The sequence below is a fragment of the Harpia harpyja genome, chromosome Z, assembly GCF_026419915.1.
Source record: "Harpia harpyja isolate bHarHar1 chromosome Z, bHarHar1 primary haplotype, whole genome shotgun sequence".
NCBI lineage: Eukaryota > Metazoa > Chordata > Aves > Accipitriformes > Accipitridae > Harpia > Harpia harpyja.
Window position 1 is genome coordinate 46,351,397 of NC_068969.1, and position 20,741 is coordinate 46,372,137.

Consider the following 20,741-nt stretch of genomic DNA (forward strand, 5'->3'; position numbering starts at 1 on the left):
CTGTAACCAGCTCCCTCTATGCCCTTAGGCAGTAGCAGTTGCAGAATAATGTGACTTGGCTTAACTAGTACTAGAAAAGAATTGCTCAGGGTCTCATTTGCAGCTCAGTCTAGTGAGCTGACATATTTGTCATGGTAACATGATTCTGTGTTTTGAGATACTGAGAGGTCCTGGGCTCCTGTGTATGTGCATAAGCAGAAAGACCAAATTAAATGTGATACAGAAGCTTCTGAATATGCGGTGCATGTGCAGTAGGTCACAGTTGCGCATTGCATGGCACGTTGGTGGGTTGTCTCCTCATATTCCCTCTCAGACAAAGCTAGATCCAGTAGCCCTTGCCTCCACAATGCACTGCTTGCTCTTGTGTCCTAGTCTAACTCTTCTGTTAGGCAAAGGGAGAAATCAAATTGTGTTGTGAGATAGGTGGAAGACAACCATCTCTGTCTTGCAGATGATGTACTGTATACAGCATTCTGTAATATGTATTGCACAGGTTAGTATGTTTAGTTGTTTTTTTATCTAGGAAAAGAGAATTAATTATGTCTGTCACCCATATGAGGCAACCTTTCTCTGTCTCGATTTCCTCCTTGGTTCTGAAGATACAAGCCAGTTTCAGCTAAATATAGTATTTTAGAGGTCTGTAATCTGCTCTTACGTTCACATGCATTTTTAATTCTCTTAGAAGCTGTCTAGGTACAGAAAACAACTTGAGTATTCTCACTGGCTGACTTTTGGCACATTTCAAAAGCTTATTTCTGGTGTAGAGCAAATTAATATAAAACACATGGAGGGTGTGTATGTATATATGTGTACTTTGTTTGTATATAAAGAAAAGTTTTGCATAGGAAGAAAACTGTTCCAGCTTTAATTTCAGCTTTCTTCTTACGTGTTTAAAAAGGATTTAAACACTGGTGCTGTTTCCTCCATAGTTAAGGGTATGGTTCACATGCAATGTTCCGTAATTGGAAAGTGAGAGGAATACTTTTGGAAACAGGCTTTGCCGTGACTATTTTCACCCTTTGCTCTTCAGGTTAATCTTTCCCTGCTGTCTGCTAATCTTTTCCTCTATAATAGCAGACAATGCTGGGGTAGTGGACATTTAAGGTTTTAGAGTTCACTGACAGTATAACAACTTAAAAAATACCCCCAAACCATTATTAAAAATAATTATATTAATGAAAAGGTTTCCTGCTGGGTTTGTTTCTGCCAAAATTATACCCTTCAAGCTGTTTCTTGGATCTTAGAAGAACCTTACTCAGCTTGTAGAGTCATGTATTAGAAAGTACAAATTGTCATAGTTAAGTCTACCACTGAAACATTAATTTCAGACATCCTTGTGTATTTACATGGCTGAAAACTCATGTACCACTCTGTGCTTCACTTCCAATGTCTTTTTCAGTACTCAGAATGAATGCAAATTAAAGACAGTTGAAACCATCCTTATCGCTGTCCAAACCTCACTTATCAGTGATTTTGTAATGTTTTGTCTTTCTTTTCTGGCAACATCTTATTGCATTGTTAGCTCATAACAATGTATTTGATCATAACCTTTGTAGTTCTTAATGCAATAATCTAATTTACTCTTTCTTTGAAGGTGTAACCCTGCCTTGTGAAAGATTCATATCTGGTCAACTGCTAGAATATTACTGCAAATCTAATGCTATACTAGTCCAGTTTCTTATACCAGGCAGCAGAAGAGCAGTGAAGACTGAAATAAATTAAAATGTTGAGACATTTCAGTTGCATGCTGCTCTAGCAGCCCCTGGAAGATGAAAAGAATATGTCAGCACTGGGGTTCTTAACTGGAAAAATTCTGTGATGTAGTAATTCAGGGGGAAAAAAAGAAATTAGCATTTTTTCCCCTTTATTTAAAAAAAAAGAAAAAAAAAAGAAAAGCTTTGCTGCCTGTAATTAGTGATATTCTAATAGCTTGCTTAAGGTTTTCAGGCAATCCAAAGGGGTAGCATCTTAAAAGTAGCTTTGATATTAAAGGATGAAAGCCACCTTGAAACATAAAAGAAATTTGGGCCTGGAACCATAGACATATCTCATGCAGTTGATGTCTGTCATAGATACAAAGAAATAAACCCAGAAGTCCTGGAAGGAACGTTTCATCCTTAAAGACAGCTTTTTCTGCATACATATGCTTTAAAAATCAGTGAAAGTGTTACTAAATGATTCTGGTATGATCCAGGTCAAGTGCTGTTGCTGATTACAAATGTAACACTAAGCCAAAGTTTAAAAAAACAATTTTGGTGAGGCCTTTGATGTTAAGGGTGAACAACAACAACACATGTCACATTTTAAAAAGGGTAGAAAGGAGGACCCTGGGAACTACCGACCCGTCAGCCTCACCCCTGTGGCTGGGAAGATCATGGAACAGATCTTTCTGGAAGCCATGTTAAGGCACATGGAGGACAGGGAGGTGATTGGAGACAGCCAGCATGGCTTCACCAAGGGCAAGTCTTGCCTGACCAACCTAGTGGCCTTCTGTGATGGAGTGACTACATCAGTGGACAAGGGAAGAGCTATGGGTGTCATCTATCTGGACTTCTGTAAGGCCTTTGACATGGTCCTCCACAACATCCTTCTCTCTAAACTGGAGAGAGACAGATTTGATGGGTGGACTATTCAGTGTATAAGGAATTGGCTGAATGGTCATGTCCAGCGGGTAGTGGTCAATAGCTCAAAGGCTGGATGGGGATCAGTGACGAGTGGTGTCCCTCAGGGGTCTGTACTGGGACCAGTACTGTTCAATATCTTCATCAGTAACATAGACAGTGGGATTGAGTGCACCCTCAGCAAGCTTGCAGACAACACCAAGCTGAGTGGTGCAGTTGACATGTCGGAGGGAAGGGATGCCATGCAGAGGGACCAGGACAAGCTTGAGAAGTGGGCCCATGTGAACCTCATGAGGTTCAACAGGGCCAAGTGCAAGATCCTGCACCTGGGTCAGGGCAGCCTCCAGTATTGACGCAGACGGGGGGATGAAGGGACTGAGAGCAGCTCTGTGGAGAAAGACTTGGGGGTACTGGTGGATGAAAAGCTGAACATGAGCAGGCAATGTGCGCTCACAGCCCAGAAAGCCATCTGTATCCTGGGCTGCATCAAAAGAAGGGTGGCCAGCAGGTCAAGACTGGATTTAAGAAAGAAATTTTTTACAGTGAGAGTGGTGAAACACTGGAACAGGTTGTCCAGAGAGGTGGTAGGTGCACCATCCCTGGAAGTGTTCAAGGTCAGGTTGGACGGGGCTTTGAGCAACCTGATCTAGTTGAAGATGTCCCTGCTCAGTGCAGGGTGGGTTGGACTAGATGACCTTTAAAGGGCCCTTCTAACCCAAGCCATTCTATGATTCTATGATCTCCTTAGTGTTCAGCCAGACACTAGCCAGCTCACCAATTTGACAGCCCAGTTGTGTCATATATTCTGGAAGAAAGAGTCCTTGAAAAGGAGATGGTAGTGTTCTGCACCATCATTAAATTACAGGTTGCCTTTATACTGTTTGTCTTAATGATGTCATTGCATGTAAAATACATGTTGGTAATTGTCTTTTCAGATTTCACCATTAAGAATTATAGTTATGTTCCTGCATGGAAATGAGCTGTGGACATGAGGTTGAGGAAATTTCAGGTTTACTTGGAGGTCAAAGCTTATTTTCCCTTGAAGATATTAAAGCAATGTGAAAGCCTGCCTTTGGTTCATGCAAGAAACATAGAAACAGTCTGCTACTTCTCCAGCAGCTGTGTTGCTTTTCATTCATTCATTTCATGAATGAAAAAGGGATAAAAGGGATTAGCTTTTAAAGGGTTCTTATGAATTACAAATCTCGTTTTGCACTTTTTCACATTACGTAAATGTCATAACCTCATGTGATGTTGTGACAGCGCTTGTACCCAAAGGGAAATCTTGTCTTTGGCAGAAGAGGTGACAACATAGGTTTGTTTTGTAGATGTTCCTTTTTCTTCATAAGATTCAGGCTACAAATATAATGTTATGATGATTCTAGCAGTGAGACTGGGAAGCAAGAAATATTTTAGAAAATCAAGATTCTGCAAGAGCGTATGCAGCTAATTTGCAGGGTATTTAGGGGAGTGCTGTGCAATAGAGGAATATGGTGTTAGTCTGAGCAACAGTGCAAGTCAGTATGGGTATAGGGGTTTTGAAGGGGAGGGGAGGGGCTCCAAGGTAAAGGTATTTAAATAATGGTTTTGTGCTCCTCTGATTTAAAGACTTTTATATTTTTCTGGGCATGATTCTCACCACTTTTTGTTTCATGCTTTCTAACACACCATTTAGCCATATTGAGCTTCAAGGAGCAAACTGTTCTTGATGGCCTGCCTTTACCATAGCTGAGTTCTGTCTCTCAGCCACACATCATCTCACTTGTAACCTGGCATTGTTCAAGCCTCAGTTGTTTGTTTGTTTGTTTGTTTGTTTATGTGACTTGGGAAAGAGGGTAACTGCCAGGAGATGAGACCTGTTACTTGTATTGCAAATAGTTTTCAAGATAAGAAAAGCAGTACTAGTTTTCAGATGTTTACTTCTGAGACAGTTGAAACATAATGCTCATTATCTTCTCCTTAACGTTGTGGTTCAGGGAATCAAACAAAATATTTACTGACATACTCCTCTTGGCTTGAATGGTGGCATGTAACAACAGTTGTGTTTCAGGCATTTGAATTAGGTAGGTGTCAAGGTTGACTGCTGGGTGCAGAACCGATGGAACTGGTGTAGAGATCACTTACTATCAACTGTTGTGTAGATGCCTGTAAAACGCAGCACTGTGCTCAATTTGCAGATATCTATTTATTGTGTTTAAAAATGAATTGAGAAGTACCAGGCTGTATCTCATTTGCGAGCATGTTTGTTGTGTGTGTAACTGGAATGTCTCAATTTACAGCTATTTATAAGTGATTTCTTTCAATTCCTTTCTCTAGAGTCCATAAGTGTATTGAATGATGCTCTAAGTCAGATAGAGTCTCAAGGGAATGTTTCTATGAATTCAGCAAGCTCTGAATCAGTGGTTTCTTCATCTGTTGACATGGTAAGTACCTCTGTCTACCAGATGCACTCCAAGTTAGATGAAAACCTTAAGCAGAGAGACTTGTGTTGCTGATCAGCTTCTACTCTGGCTTGCTGTCTGCAGAAAGAAAGGTGGGTTTTAAACTCTGAAGTGAGGAAGCAGAATAAGAAACATCTCCAGACTCCACTCTTTATTTTTCTTATTGATGATGGGAAAATTTAAGGCTAAATAGACTGAATAATGGAGAATGCAAGTACTTGTTAAGTTCAGTAAGCTTCTTTAGTTAGGGTATTGTTCAGAAGAGGGGCAGGGGATGGGTCTTGTTGGAAAACGTGGTTTTGCTCTGGCTCCTTCTCTATAAATAGATATTTTTTCCTCGTTTCATTCTTACTATAGTGTCAGTTATTTCATTTGTGGTTTGTTTTAGAAAAATTCTTACACATTCCTGGGAGTGGAGCTGCATGAAGTTATACTACTTAATTCTTGAATTGCTCACAGCAGGATATAATTCACTACATTAGGGTTGCTTATACTGCAACAAATACATTAATATTTTATGATATATTTATTACTCATACTTTATGTTTACATGTGACTATAAAGAAAATGCTCAAACATGAATTTTGTTTGATATCAGAATTACAGAGAGAATGCAAGTGCAATATTAACTATTACAAAGTTTCATTTTTTATTGACTTTTAATTTCCAGGCAAGCATTGTTGGCCGGGAATTGGCTACCAATGTGTATAAATATACTCACTTAGAGCCTATTCTATATGCCCTTGGTGTGGGAATGTCAACTAAGGATCCAGATCATCTAAAATTTCTGTTTGAAGGAAGTGAAGACTTCTGCTGTTTACCTACCTTTGGAGTAATTCCTGCTCAGACTTCAATGTTTGATGGTATTCCTGCTCTTCCAGGACTAAATATTGATCTTGCAAAGGTATGGAAGAGTTAAGTATCTAATTTTGTTTGTGCTTTATGTAACTCTAAGGTGACATTAATTAGTATGTTTGTAACATTAATAAGTTCCCTTTATTCTTAAAAAGGAACATTCAGTGTATTGTATTCTTACATCCTAAGAAATTATTCATATACTTCACTTGTATAACCTGTGTTTTCCTAAGATGGTATGAATGATCAATTTTTTGTTAAATTTTAATTTGTATTCACTATGCTTTTATTAAACCACAAAAATTTAAAACTTTCTCTGTAAATATTTTCCTTTGGGGATGAAGTTGGAAAATCAAAACAAAAAACTTGTGGTGTTGTGTTTTTTATTTGCTTGTTCTGAACACTTTCTAAAATAACTGTATATTTCCTTGCAATTGTGATGGGGGAAGATACAGAATATATTGATTGTTGTTATAGTGCTGCCTTTCTTTACATAGATGCTGCATGGTGAGCAATATCTGGAACTGTATAAACCATTACCAACCTCAGGTCAGTCCTTTTGTGTTGCTGATTCACTTTTCACTATGACAACAGTTCCTGTAGCCATATTATAAATGGAAATAGGGAAGCTCTGTTTCCAGTTGGATTTTTTGCATATTCTTTTTACAAGAGGCAGGGAAGAAGGAGGCAACCTGTTGCATTATTAAAGGAATTCTTGGGATCAGGTGTTGCTTTTCTATAGTGTACTTAGTAAACTCATGCCTAATCTTTGAGGTAATAAGCAAATATGCTACATGCTGGTGTATTGCTCATATAATTTGATACTAACTAGCAGAACTTTTAATTCTTTCTGTAAGGTTGTATCATAGAATTTTTGGGATGTTTACCTAAAATTCTTCAACATTGGTTGCATCTGTGTGCCTGTAAGAGGATAAGATTTAAATTATGTATGTAAAGGAGGAATGGAAATCTCGATGAGGAGGCTAAAAACCAATTACTTTTCTTCCTGTCAAAATTCTCAATATATTAGTTACTACAGTAGCAAGCTCTTTTCACAGATGGCTGTGTTTTCCCAGATTGCAACACTTGAGAGGTGCTCATTAGACTCATTCAGGATATGCATGCATGTGTCTGGGTTTCTTCATTAGTAGTTTTTAAAAATTAACTTTTCCAGAGTGAAGAGGGAAGAAAAAATCTTGCAAGCCACAGATAAATAGCATAATTTCTTGTTGAAACAAAAAGGAGATGTGTGAAAGTTATATTAACTTCAAAGAAGTCTGATAATTAATAAGGGATTGCCAGGACTTCATAAAGATTTTTATTTTTCCATTCCATAGGCTGATTATATAAACATATATGGTTAGATATCTCTCTAGAGCAATAACCTCTTTAGAGACAAACTTCATAAACCCACAGGCCCAGGCCCTGACCCTGACCCGAGTTTCTCTTCTGTAGAACTGTAGTTGTCTCAGCCCTCTTGAAATTTGTGGACAATCCTTAAGTGATTGGAGCTATCTTTGAAGTTAGTGATGTGTTTGAGTCTGAAATGTGATTTGTGTTTAGCTCTGAATACATACACTGTAGCAAGTTTCTATTAAAAAAAAAACCAACAAAACTTAAAAAAAAAAAAATTCCTCACATCTGCAAACCAAGATTTGCAAAGATTCCCAGAAACTTTTATTATAATAATGATGATTGTGATTACTATGACTATTACTATGATTATTGTTACCATTATTATTATTGTTAGTAAGAAAGCGTAAAGAGTGATCTGTGGACTTCATTCCTGAAGCAAAACCTTACAATATGTATGTGTTCTTCTTTTCTTACAGGGCAATTAACTTCAGTTTCAACCATTGCCGATATTCTCGACAAAGGATCAGGAGCAGTCTTGCTTATAGATGGTAAGAAGGTTTGTAATTTTTGAAGGGGATGCAGTAAAATTTGACAGGCTCAGTTTTTAACGAGCTGTACCAATAACTGCCAGCCTTTCCACAGTAAAGACTGTTAGCTTATTAAATTTCAACGAGAGCTGAGTAATGAGCTAATTAGCAATAGCTATGTAAATATATAATGTAATTGTTCTTGGGCAATTAACGTACTGAAATAAGAACACTCTCTTTGGAAAAAGATTTCAGAGAAGGTTTGGTTTTTCCTATGTAGGTGGAATAGTGCACTGTGCAAACTGAACAAAGTTCTTTAATAATAAGACTTAGTCCTGTCTGAAGGCAGCTATTTTAGATTCTGCCACCCTTCAGCAAGGGTGTGTGTGTGCACATGTGTGCGTGTGTTTTGTGGGGTGGTTTTGCAAGGGTCAGTCATATGTGTATGTTGTGTTCTGTAGACTCATCTGTGAAGCAGCCATCTTTAAGAGTATGTCCTGTGTTCTTTTTTTATGTCTACATTATTCTTTTCTAAACAAAACAAAACAAAGCCCCATTTCCTTCCACTTGTATCCAAGTTAAAAGATCAGAATGTCTCCAGAAGTTGATAAGTTGTCATTTTCAGAACTTTGATATCTCTAGGTGTGGTTATACCAAGGTCCCTTGGGAAATTGGAGTGCAAAAGTAGGTTAATAGGCAGTGAATCTCTAAACACTCTTGAATTTTTATTCCTTCTGTGTACAGATAAAATTGTAAAAAGGTCGTTACTGTCCCTGTGTTCCTCCTAGTTGTGTTTCGCTTCTATACCAGGCTAACATTAAGCCTGTCTGTTTCTGCAACATGCAAAAGTTCTTTTTGTGAGCAGAGTCTTAGTAGGTTTTAAATTTCTTCCAGAACTGGAAATCAACATTACTAACAATACTGTAAATTTCGGTCTAAGGTTTAAGGGAGTGGAATAGGCATGAACTGGAAATAGGAAGCTGAATGTTGATTCAGTGTAAGAAGTTTAACTTCTTCAAAAGAAGGAACAGGTAACCTTAAACTAAGGCTTGCTCTGGAGCTCTTTTCATACAAGATATTAGTACCGCTTTTTGTATGAGTCAGTAATGTGCTTTACACACTAGGGATTCTTAACGGCTTCTAATACCTCATATTTTATGGCACAATTCTATCATATTTAAATAAATTGGTAATGCAGTGTGAGAAGCTGAAATAAATACTAATTTCAGCACTCTGTTGTCAAATATTTTTAGCACCTTGAATGTCATCAGCATTTTGATAGCTCATTTTTTAATTTTAATGCTTTAATATAGATAAAATCCATTATACTGTTATTTGAAACAGATCATTAGTTTTCACTAGTCAGGAATTGACTTGAACAGTGCAACTTGAAAGTGTGACCATTGTCCTTTCAGTTGTTAGAATGAACTTTGTCATGTTTGAAGCTGAACTTTTCTCTTGTAACAACACATGCTAGCTGTATAAAAAAGGAGATCAAAGACAATATATGACCTTCCTCTTGTTGTCTTTCAGTGAATACCTATTGTGGAAAGGACCTAGTGTGTTATAATCAGTTCTCTTTGTTTTTCGTTGGAGCTGGAGGATTTGGTGGAAAACGAACATCAGAAAAGGCCAAGGTAAATTCACGCATATTTATATTTGAAAAAAGCACGTAAAAACTTCTGTCAGCACTGCAAGAAAAATATTTGCTATACCAACTAGGAAGGATAAACTAGCATTTGAGCAGTGTGATGGTACAAACTCAAATGGAATTTAAATACTTTGGTTCATTGAAGAGCCTGAGTTAAAAGGTACTGTTCAGGGCATGGGAAACCAACAGGGTTTTTTTGATAATTAGGGAGGAAAGTGAATTGCTAAACATGCAACTGATGAGATATTCCTACATCCAAATATTTGAAATTACAGCTATGGAATATTGTAATGGAAAACAGAATAGGGGATTCTCTGGAAAGTGTTTAGAATCTAAATTCTGTGGACTTGGAATTAGAAAATTATGTCTGAAGTTAAAATAAAATTGAAAATCATATAAAATGCATGATGATGTGGACAGAATGCTCCTCTAGAGGATTCGTATTAGATCTTTTAGAAGAGGGTCTTTTGAAGTCGACAGTGTAGCAGATTGTAATCGGACCCAATTTGACCCGATTAATTCTATAGAAGTGGTAAAATCTGCTACATATTGTACTTTGGGCTGTGCTAAATTCCTTAAAATCCTACATCTGTAGATCAGATGGAAGATGCTATCAGTTCAACTGTCCAATTTGGCAAGAATCTTACTGACTCTTGGTTTCATGAAACCCAAATGTAAGCTTTGCAAACAAAAGAAACTTTATGTGTTTTGATTTTATGTACTTAGTTACTCCCAATCGCACTTTGCATAAATGAACAGATGAGGAAAGTTACTAATTTCTTGTTATAACCTATCTTGGGAAAGGTTTTGTTTTCTCAATCTACTTTTGATCTGAAAAATTTTTAGAGACCTCTTAGTTTGGAACAAGAACAGAGAAGTGGCTTTTATTTGTAAGTCTTGGTTTTCTCAAGTAGATTTGGGGAGCTTTACCTCTTTTATATGTAGCTTTAAGAGCAGATTTTTTGGCTGCTCTTGTTTGAGCATGGGTAGCAAGGAGAGTGACAAAGAAGTTGAGATTTTTAGATACTTTGTCTAGGGGCCTACTATTGAGCTGTTGGATTATGCCAACTAGACTCATAACTAAGTCCTGATTTAAAACTGTCTCAGCTCTGCCTTCATGATCACATTTCAATTTCTGCCTCAGTGCTCACATCTCCAATTGGGAATACATGGTCTGTGTGTTGTCAGTTGAGCATTACAGTGTGTTCTGCTGCTCCACCTCGGAGATTTTCTTCGCTTCTGTTTAAAGGGGTGGAGGGGGCTATTTATACTTAAAAATAAATTGATACTTAGTGACAATCTCATGTGTATGTATACAGAGAGTGTTCATGTTTAGTTTAGTAACTTGTTTTTCATGTGTTAAATTTGTGTTAATAGGTGTGATCATATGTTAATATTGCAAGATGTTGCTCTAGTAAAAAGACTAGCTTAGTAAAAATCTGAGTACTCAAATGTGTGGTCTTAGGTTTGAACTTGCAATTGCTGGAAGAGATCTCTAGGTGTAGCTCTTTATACATCTATGTGTTTGCATGAAACAGGCTTGGAAAGCATAAAGAAGAAAAGAGAGAAGTAGCATTATAGTTTCTCACTTCCAGTGGAGTGGAACTCCTGCATTTTGAGAGTGAGTTAGCAAATGACAAACAATGTCAATGAACGTGTAGTGTGTATGTCCAAATGCATGAAGTTGCTATTCAGGTGCCTGACACATAACTGTTGTCTACTTCAATACTATGTTTAAGGGTAGCGCCAGCTATGACTGAATGTGATTATTGTGAACTAGAGCCTTGAAGCACTACAGTAATAAACAGTCAATTGAATAGAGGCTATTTTAAGCTCAGTATTTTTGAAAACTTATAATGAAATACCTAGGTTTTGTAGGTCTGTAATACTGTATGTAATGTTCTTTGGGATTTTTGGATGTAAACTTACAGGTTTTTTGACTTAAATCTGTATTAATTATATAGAAGTTTTCCCATACATAACTTTAAAATCAAATCTTGAAATGCCTGCTGCTTCAAAGAGAAATGGGAAAAGCCCCTGTGTAGTATAAAAACTGCACAGAGCATTGTTGCAGACAGTGTATAAAGGTCCTTGATGGAATCCTTAATTCTTCTGTAATCAGATTTTATAATAGTGCATGTAAAAAAAAATAGTGGTTCAAAGGAAATGTTGCTAATCTATAGTGGTGCCATCAGTGAGTCCAGTGTAGCCCCTTGGCATTTTTTAGTTAAACATTGGACTTTAGGCAACTGCAGCTTCTTCACTGTATTTAGTGAAGTATGAGAATGCTATATAAATGATTTTACATTTTGAAACATAAAGAATACCTGTTTCAGGCAGCAGTCCTTCTTGTGATAGAAGAAAACAAAATGTAGTCTAGTTAAGACAGCACAGTGATAGCAAATTCAACAGAGGCCTCTGCACACAAGAGGCCAGTTTCAAACCGTGAATTTTCCAGCTTTGTCTTTGCAAACCTTCCCAATTAAAAAGACTTCCACATCCCTCTGTGCCAAAAAGAAATCCCAAGCTGATCAGACATATTTTATAATGTGTCTGTTTGTCATTTTGCACATTTATTATGTCTGCAAACTAAGGAGAACAAATTTCCAAGTTGAGGTCTATGGTGAGCAACACATTGTGTAAGTCATGTCTCTGCTCTTGAGTTGGGGTTTTCTTGCCCTACTGGCAGAGGGGTTTCCTTAATTATTCATATGTTGGCTAGTTTTAACATCTTAATGGCTTTGTAGGTCAGGTTGACTTTCTTTGAACCAACTGGAAATGGATCGGCAAGCTGTTCTTGTTTTGAAAGCATGTTAGGTAGTGTCCTTGTTATCAAGCTGATTAATGTGTAGGTCCATTACGGTTCTCTGAAGTGACAAAAGCAGGAGTGATGTTATCAAGTCTTCCACATAAGAGGCGGGTTTGCTCTGCTGTTAATAAACAGGAAGGTGGCTTTGCTGTTATTAAATGTGAAACTACACAGCACTCAGTTTCTTTTAATTTCTCTTTTCTTTGGTAAAGAGTTTACACAAACTAAGATTAAGTAGAATTACTACAGGTGAGAGTCAAGTTACTTCCTTTCATTTTAGAGCTTATGTCAGTTTCTCTTTGTTTTTTTAATTTGTTTTGAAAACCCAAGAAGGAGAGGGGAAAAAAAAGATTTCAGCTAATTTAATAGTTTTAAATTGGTTATGGTGTTCTTTGTGTTTATCATGATCTAGGATGTTCTCTGACAGTCTGTTGGTACAGTTTCTATCTTCAAAACTGAACAATGAAGCTGTAGATTGCACAAGGAACAGCTTTTTTACAATAATGTGGGGCATAATATGCAGCATGTAATTGCAAAAACAAAAGAAAAAAGTGCAAAACAAAAAAAGAGCTGGAAGCTCTTAAAGGCCAAAAGTGATGTAGTCCATGAGAGAGGCAGTAAATCATTTTGTACTCCATTGAGCTTTTTAAAGTATTATTTTAAAAGCTTCATTTTCGTTTCTGTGTTCCAAAACACTAATGTTCTATGAGACGACTATTTTATCTGAGTGAATAATTCTTGATTGAGCTTTTTTGGATAGTTTGGAACGAATGTAGTCAAACTGGTCAGCTATAACATGTAACTGTTAGCCAGATCTGATGCCTCAGGATAGCTATCTTTGTAAAGCTAACCTTGATAAGAGACTTTTTCTGGCCTAAATATCTTTTTCTGTTTGTCTTTAAATGTAGAAAGGGTAGGAGGAACCGTAACAGCTTTGTAAATGCTGTTTCTTTTTATACATACCCCACATATTCTGGCATGGGTATGAATAAAAGATTTTTGCAGTGAAATATTAATACTGCTGCTTTTGCTTTAGGTAACAGTGAATCCACCCAAGAGACCCCCTGATGCTGTAATTTCTGATGTCACAACAGCTGATCAGGTAAAGTTTTGTATGCTGTAGGTGTGGAAGTGTTTGTTTTGTTTGGAGAAAGGAGTCTTATATGATGTTCACTAATAGTTCAAATTTTCTGATATACCTCAGGTATTTATATATGTATATTTCGGTGTATATATGTGTGTGTGTGTATTTATGTACAATGTGAAGCTAAAATTTGTGCTAGGTTAAGTTATGACTGTGTTCAACGTACTAAAACATTCTTTTCATAGGGCTGATGCAATTTTATAATCATTTATTACAAAATTCTGCATAAAGGAGGAAATAAACATTTGTATTCTGTTGTAGTTAAAAAAAAAGAGGTTCAAAATCTATGAAATTTACAACAAATTGTGCAAGCAAACACATTGTGACAAAAAAAAAGTGCTTAAAGTTCACAGTTTTGAAAAAGTTAAATTTTTGTATTAGTAGTAGTAGTCAGGGAAAGCTGAAATACTGACGGATGTCTGTCCAAGTGTGTTTCCATCTGTCCACAGTCCCACTGGTTCACAGGCATCTACTTTCCATAGGAAAAAACCTGAATAAATAAATAAATGTATTCTCCTCTGAAGGTAAACATATGCAGGTGTCAGACAAATAGAACAGGAAAGTCTGGAGCTACGAGTATTAAGACACTGAGTATTATTTTCAAAAGCAACTTAGTCCTGGCAGGAGGCTGTAGCTTTTGGAGTTGCAATTAAAATGTTGAGCGTCAGCTGAACTGTGCTAACTGTGATGTCTGCTTAGCCTCTGATTATATACGAATTAAACTTAAGTCTCATCCAGCTGATTCATGTGCTTGAGGTCCAGGTTAGCCCTACCCACTTAAACCAGCAAAGAGAACTTAGATCACCATTTCTGTTTCTATCACTGATGTACTTGCTGCATCCTAAAATTCACAGCATCGGTCTAGGAGGTACTGATGTCTAATTCTTCAGAATAGGCTTCATCGAAAGTTGGCAAGGTAAGCAAGGAGCAGGGAATGGTGAAAGAGTACTGTGTTCACAGGAGGTGGTTAAATGTAGTGCAACATGTTCTCTAGCAGCTGGCACTTTGTTAGATAAGATACAGCAACCCTAATGGCCCAGTAGTTCAAAGTATTTACTTTGCATGTTGGAACCCTAGTTCAGATGCTCCTCTGTGTGATTATATTGGAATTGATTCCAGGTCCATCAATTTTCAGATGACATTTATGATCCCGTTGTTCATACGGTAGTCTTAGTTTCTGAGCCTTAAACTCTTATGTTTAGAATTGTTACTGTGTATAAAATGCTAAGTTCATGAGACAAAAGAAGGTGGTAGTGACCTTATAACACAGAAGCTGGGAAGCTTTGCTACTGCAAAATTGGTTTTTGGAAATAAAGGAAGTGGCACAGGGTGGCCACCACACTTGTTTTATTTTAAGATCTACTGTGACAGGTGGATCTATAAAGAGAATTCTTCTCCAATTAGATCCTGCAGGAGCCACAGCCAGCGGACTTTGAGAATTGCAAGAATGCTTATCTGCCGAATTATTCAGTAGCATCTGTGCTTAAGTGATGATGCCTGTGTACAGGAGGGGAAATGTGTAGAACTTGGGAACTTTATGGGCAGGAATACAGACTTTCATGTGAAGGACAGCTTGGGAAAATGTTAGCAAGATTTTACATTTATGTGTCTGTGGAATGACACATAACTGCCTAAAATGCCTTCTGAAAATGGAAGCTGGCACACAAATTGCATCAAAGTTTCTGAAATTTTTTTTTTCTTCGTCTTTAAATGAAAAAGGTGTTGGCAGAAATGACTGTTGCCATTCAGCTATTGAATTAGTATAGAGTACAAGACAGACTAAAAGAGTCAGTTTCCAGACGGCATTTGAGTTATCTTGAACTGTATTAATTTTCAACGATAGTTGTGACATTCACCACTCAGTTCTTGTGTTACCACAATTACATGTCTAAACTGCTTTTCATAATTAGCATTTTTCCCCCTTAACTTTTCATAGGATGATCATGTAATGAACTTCTGATAAGTAGACCATCATGCATATTTTAAAAATGTCTACAGTGATGACTCCTGTCTTTTACAGAAGTCAATGACTGTGGTTATCTTGAAAGCTACATTCAGTTCTAACTCAACTACTCTGGGTTAAGTTTTTCCAAGAGGAAGAATGTTTTTTACATGTTTTCAAACAGGAGGATGCACAGAGGGCTAATAACCATTTTTGCCCTTCACCATGTGTTCAGCAGAGTGGAGGGTGCAGCCACCTACAGTTCCTTGAAAAATGATTGTGTTATGCCAGTGACCATTGACAGAACAAACTAATCCTTTTAGTTAGTGGTATCAAAGACTAATAGCAGGCACTATAATAAATGTTTCAAATCTGTACCCATTCCTGAGAAGTTCTTTAAACACCAACCAGTGCTTATGAATGAGTTGCAGTACCATGATGTAAGCTGCTTAAAGATGAAAAATGGTTGAGAAAAATTTAGAAGAAGTATCTGACCTTCTGAAAGGCTTTAAGGCTTAAAATTTGCATCCTGCTGAAGAAGAACATAAAATATTTCTTCTGTGTGTTCATGAATTTTTCTGCAAAGAACTAGGTGACATTTTTTCCAGCTTGCCCTGTAGAGACGTGCATATGCTGTGATATTTTTCTAGCTTGTTGTCTCTCTGTAACCTGAGCTATGCTTTACTAGATATACTGCCATAAATCTTTTGAATAAAATAGACCTTTTGACAGAAGATCAAGAAGTCTAGAGGGTGTTTGACTATTAGCCATTTAGCATGAAATGAATCATTCAATTTCAGCCCTGTAGGGAATGTTTAATGTAGTTACAGAGTTTCAGTATCACCAAGCTACTCTTGTCCTGTCGATTTTCAAACCAGGGGTTTAAATTAATCAAACAAACAGATTTTGCTGAATGGTTCCCAATGCAATTAAGAACCACAGGCAGTGAATGACCTGTGTGTCTGGAGAGTTTTGTCTCTTTAGAGTTTTCTTTTCAGTCCCTTCCCAAATGTGTTGTTTTCTTGGGAATTAATTTTCTGATGACACACAAAATAAGCTGCAGTGGGTATTTAAAGTGGATGATGTCCAAGTGATGCAGGTCACTTTTGAGGAAGGAAACAAATACGGAGTCTTCAGTTTGTTGGAGGCTTTCTGTGGGGTTTTTTTTGTTTGCTTGTGGAAAAACTCACAGCATTCTGATATTGTGCAGGTTGCCTCCCAAGAAATAAACTGTTCTCTATCTTCAAATATCAGAATTAATGTTCAGAATACACAATGTTGTGACAATAAATAAGCACTATAACAGTAGCACATAAAATGGAATTTTTCAAGAAGTTGGTTCAGTTTTATTATTCTATGTCTCTTCCCGCTTTCATCTGAAAGCTACCTGTCCTGTTTGCCTATATGGAAAAAATAAAGCTGTAACATGTGGAGTTTGCCAGACTTCCAAGTTTTTGTTAATGTCAGCTCATGTCAGTAAAATGTCTAATAATTTTAAGAAAATGGTTGCCAGTTGAAAAATTTCTTTGCTTGCAACAGTATCCTATATTTCACTAAAGCTTTCTATTTCTTTAAATTCTAACTCTGTGTGTTTGTTACTTACATTGATAGGGAGAAATAGTCATGACAAAGAGGTAGAAAAGACCATTTAGATAGATTTTGAAAAACATGATGTCTCAGCCTACCATGCTTTAGGACCAGCTGTCTACATGCAGCTGTGCCCCCTGTAAGTCTCTGCAGAGCAGTGTCATGTGAGCTATGACATGTGATTTTCTGCCAGAGCTACTTTTCCATGCAACTTGGGTATCTCATGCACATGATACTTTTGCTCTGTGGTTTCCAGTGTCAGGAAAATTGGCCATCCTTGCTTTCAAGCATTTTAAAATTCCTTTTTAGAGCTGATGAAACTGAGACTGATACTGGTCTGTTGGAGGAACAGCTTTTTGATACTCTGTCATTTTTAAGTTGCTTTCACTTGGAAAACTACGATAATGTTTTAAATGTTGCAGAGGCTCTAAAAAGATAAAAATTCCAAATAAAGCTTCCTTTGTTTGTAGCCTTAATCCCCTTTGTGTGCAATGCTTTATGATACAGTTTTCAGTGATGCAGGCATGAATGGTGTGTTTGTTCCCGCTCCTTCAAGAACTCCTTCCACAGGCAAAGAGAGGGCTTTATGCATGAACTGAGATAACGTAGGAAGTCAGTTTTCCAATGTTCCTTGTTGCAAGAAGTTGTGTTCTGAGAAGGAGTAATGAGAGGAAAATGATCTCATGGTTAGTGACTGGTTGGAGCTGCAGTTCTTCAACGATGGATTTTTCTTGCTTTGTCCATAAAATTCTTATGGTCTGTGGGCAACTGTTACCCGGATATCCCAAAGTACTCAGACATGGGTGCTCCTTAATCAGTGGCTCATAGGAGAGGATGAGATGATGAAATCTGGGAGTTGGACTAGCAGGATGGTGTCTGAGCATCACAGGCTGAAACTGAAATTCATAGGAGCTCTGTTCTGAACTTGTACAGTGTACTTTGAAAATGTGATGTGCTTTGAAGAATTAGGCCTTCAAATGTTAAATTGCAGAGCTGGAATTGGTTTGTGCTGCTGACAATTATGACCTTTTCTGCTGTCTTACAGTTTCCAGTCTGTAAAGTAAGGATGTTTATAAATGTTTGAGGCATTTTAATTGTACAGAGAGTGTTTAAAGGAGTGGTGTATAGCATCTGATGGTGATTTTTGAGAATATGATACAGTGAGCAGCATTAAAAATAAAGCCAATGTAGGGAATATAATGATTCTTTACTCATTCAGAGATTTTTAGAGCGATTCAGTAAATTCGTACCTAGATTAATCTGATAGGATTTAAAATATACAAGCTATGTAAAGCCTTCTGTTCCAGGTATAGATCAAGCATTGACTGATAGGGCATGAAGAAATTGCTGCTTTTTAGTGGTTTGAGTTTTTTCTAAAATACAGTCCTTTTCCATTTTCTCTGAAAGAAGGAGAAAATAATTGGCACCTGCCGTGTTTTGAGTAGTGTCATAAGCAGACTGCAGGAGTGTCCTTCCCTTCCTGAGTCATTCTCAGTCCTGCAATGCTCTTGCTCCTACTGCTGCTGTCTAGGTATGCAAGTTTAGTTTTTCACTGTGTCAAGTTCAGCTAAAATTGCGGTTCTTAATGTAACAAGAAACAGTTGTGAAGACCATTATGCTTAGATCTAGTTTGTTGTAAAAGAGTGGACTTTGCTGTAAAAACTTATTAAAAAGACATCTTGGAAGGAAAGAGGTGCATGGGAAACATTTAACAGCCTACTGAATTATTAAACTAAAACCTAGTGTAAAATATTTTCTGCCTGTTGTCAACAGGTTCAGTACTATGAGTCAGTGCTTTCTTTGAGGATGGTGTGATAAGACCTTTACAAGCTTCTGTGTAATTGGGATGTGGATACTTACCTGTGGAAAGTCATCTTTTATTCTACACAGATTTCATTTGTGTTTTCATTTTAAGCATATGTAAATATTTGTGTGTGTTTTTAGAGAACACACGTGTAGATAGAATAAGTAATCATTAACACTATATGGAAAAAAAAAAAAGTTGTTTTCTTCCAGCTTATGTTCGCTTCCTTGGAGAGATTTTATGCTTATTTTGAACAGATTAGAAGAAAAAAGTTATAGGAAGGTGATTGTTTAGAGTTAAGGTCATTTTTTGAATGAGTGCAATAAAGTCATGTGAGAGAAAAGGTGATGAAAACATGTGCATGGATGGAGAAAATATGGTTACAGGACAATTTTTTTTTTAGTCCTGCTTTGTAAAGATTGTAGTACAGCATTGCCTGAAAACATGTAAATTTAAATTAACTTCAGAGAAAGTACAAGAGAGCCTCCTGAGAGCCTCAGGTGATTTTTTTTTTTTCTGTTTGTAGCTTAAATAATTTGTTTCATGGTAGAGAAAATGAAGTGCTGCAGTAGGTTCACAGATATGGTGAGCATGCCAGAAAAAAAGTGCTTAACAACAAAGGATGATACAAGCAAAACAAAGGGATGTGAAGCTATTGTAAGGAATTGATAATGTTTTCCTAATTTGTCTAGAGATTTCAGTATGCAGATGATACTCTGAGAACCCTTGAAATTGTATAGTGAGTGAGCATTTGTAATAGTAATTACTTTAAGAGTTTGTTTCATGTTATGATGCTAATTTCAAGATTTATACACACACACAGCCCCCCTGTGCCCCTCCTCCCCCAACGCCCCCAGGTTTATTCCTGTTGGGAAGATCAGAATATGATTCTCTAGTCATGGTGATTTTAAAAAATAGTTGAGGGCCTGGATTATACTAGAATTTTGTGTGGTAAAACGATTAAAGAAGAAAAGGTACTAGCCTGGCAGTCATTTTGTTTAAACAAGATGCTCTTCATCTTGTTTCCTCCCTTTATCTATGCATGTCTTAGTAAAGGATATAAAAATTGTTATTCCATTTGAAGTTCCCCAGACCAAAGTGGTTTGTTCTTTTTGATTAAGAGGGGCACTGTTAAAGGAAAGGCTTCTTGTAGATTTGCCATGCTACTGGAAAATGGCTAATGTTCTGTGAAGCCTGTGCCAGAATATATAAGTTGATTTTAAATTTGAAAAATATATGGTAGGGATAAACAGTAAAGACATGAATAATGTAGGATGAGGAAGGAGAAAAGATGTGGTGCTGTTTTATACCTATTATATGTGTTCCTGTTTATAGCTGTGTATGTGAAGGTATCTTAATTGGACATTTTAGTAGTTCTTATTCTTGGGGGAGTCAAAGGTATTTAGGGAGTAGGTAGTGTTTGGATAGTCAGAACCATTAAGAACATATAATTGCAAATCTAAGGTAGTCCAGGAAACTGTACTCTTCTGTTAACTATGGTCTTGTTAAAAAATAGAATCATGTATGATCCATGTTTCCACAAAATATATTTAGGCATTGGAAACTATTATAAGCAACTTAAACTATTTTGTTTATTTTCCATGTAAGCCTACTTTGAGAAAAATAGTTATCTGGAGGAACAAATAAACCCTTTTATCTTTCTGTGTGTTGGTTTCTACCAATTGCTCCTTCCCAATATCTCTCCTTAGCCTTACAGAGGTAATTAGTTAAAAATGAAGATATGGCAAATGGGGATCTCAGAGTAGCTGCTTAATTTTAAGTACAGTGAATTACTTAAGTGCTGTGCTATATTTGAGCCCTTGAAGCATCAGCACTGCCAGTTTAACTGGAGACATTCATTGTTCTTAATGTAAGTCAGAGCTCACTGAAATGTGTAGAAGAGATTTGTGGCTGTTTTTTCTTCATGAGATTACTTGACTGCTTGCTTGTACTTAAGCTGTTAGGTAAAGTATACGTACATACATGTACACACACATATGTACA

At 36.9% G+C, this 20,741-nt stretch overlaps 1 protein-coding gene across 1 annotated transcript in view; it reads left to right on the forward strand.

Moving 5' to 3' along the window:
* The window catches only part of HSD17B4 (hydroxysteroid 17-beta dehydrogenase 4), a 67,115-nt gene that overhangs the window by 20,525 nt on the left and 25,849 nt on the right, over positions 1 to 20,741 (forward strand). Inside the window, exons 12-17 of the mRNA XM_052775892.1 lie at positions 4,938 to 5,044; positions 5,733 to 5,966; positions 6,415 to 6,466; positions 7,750 to 7,821; positions 9,334 to 9,437; positions 13,297 to 13,362. Of these exons, the coding sequence (XP_052631852.1) occupies positions 4,938 to 5,044; positions 5,733 to 5,966; positions 6,415 to 6,466; positions 7,750 to 7,821; positions 9,334 to 9,437; positions 13,297 to 13,362 (635 nt within the window). The remainder of the gene's footprint in view (positions 1 to 4,937; positions 5,045 to 5,732; positions 5,967 to 6,414; positions 6,467 to 7,749; positions 7,822 to 9,333; positions 9,438 to 13,296; positions 13,363 to 20,741) is intronic.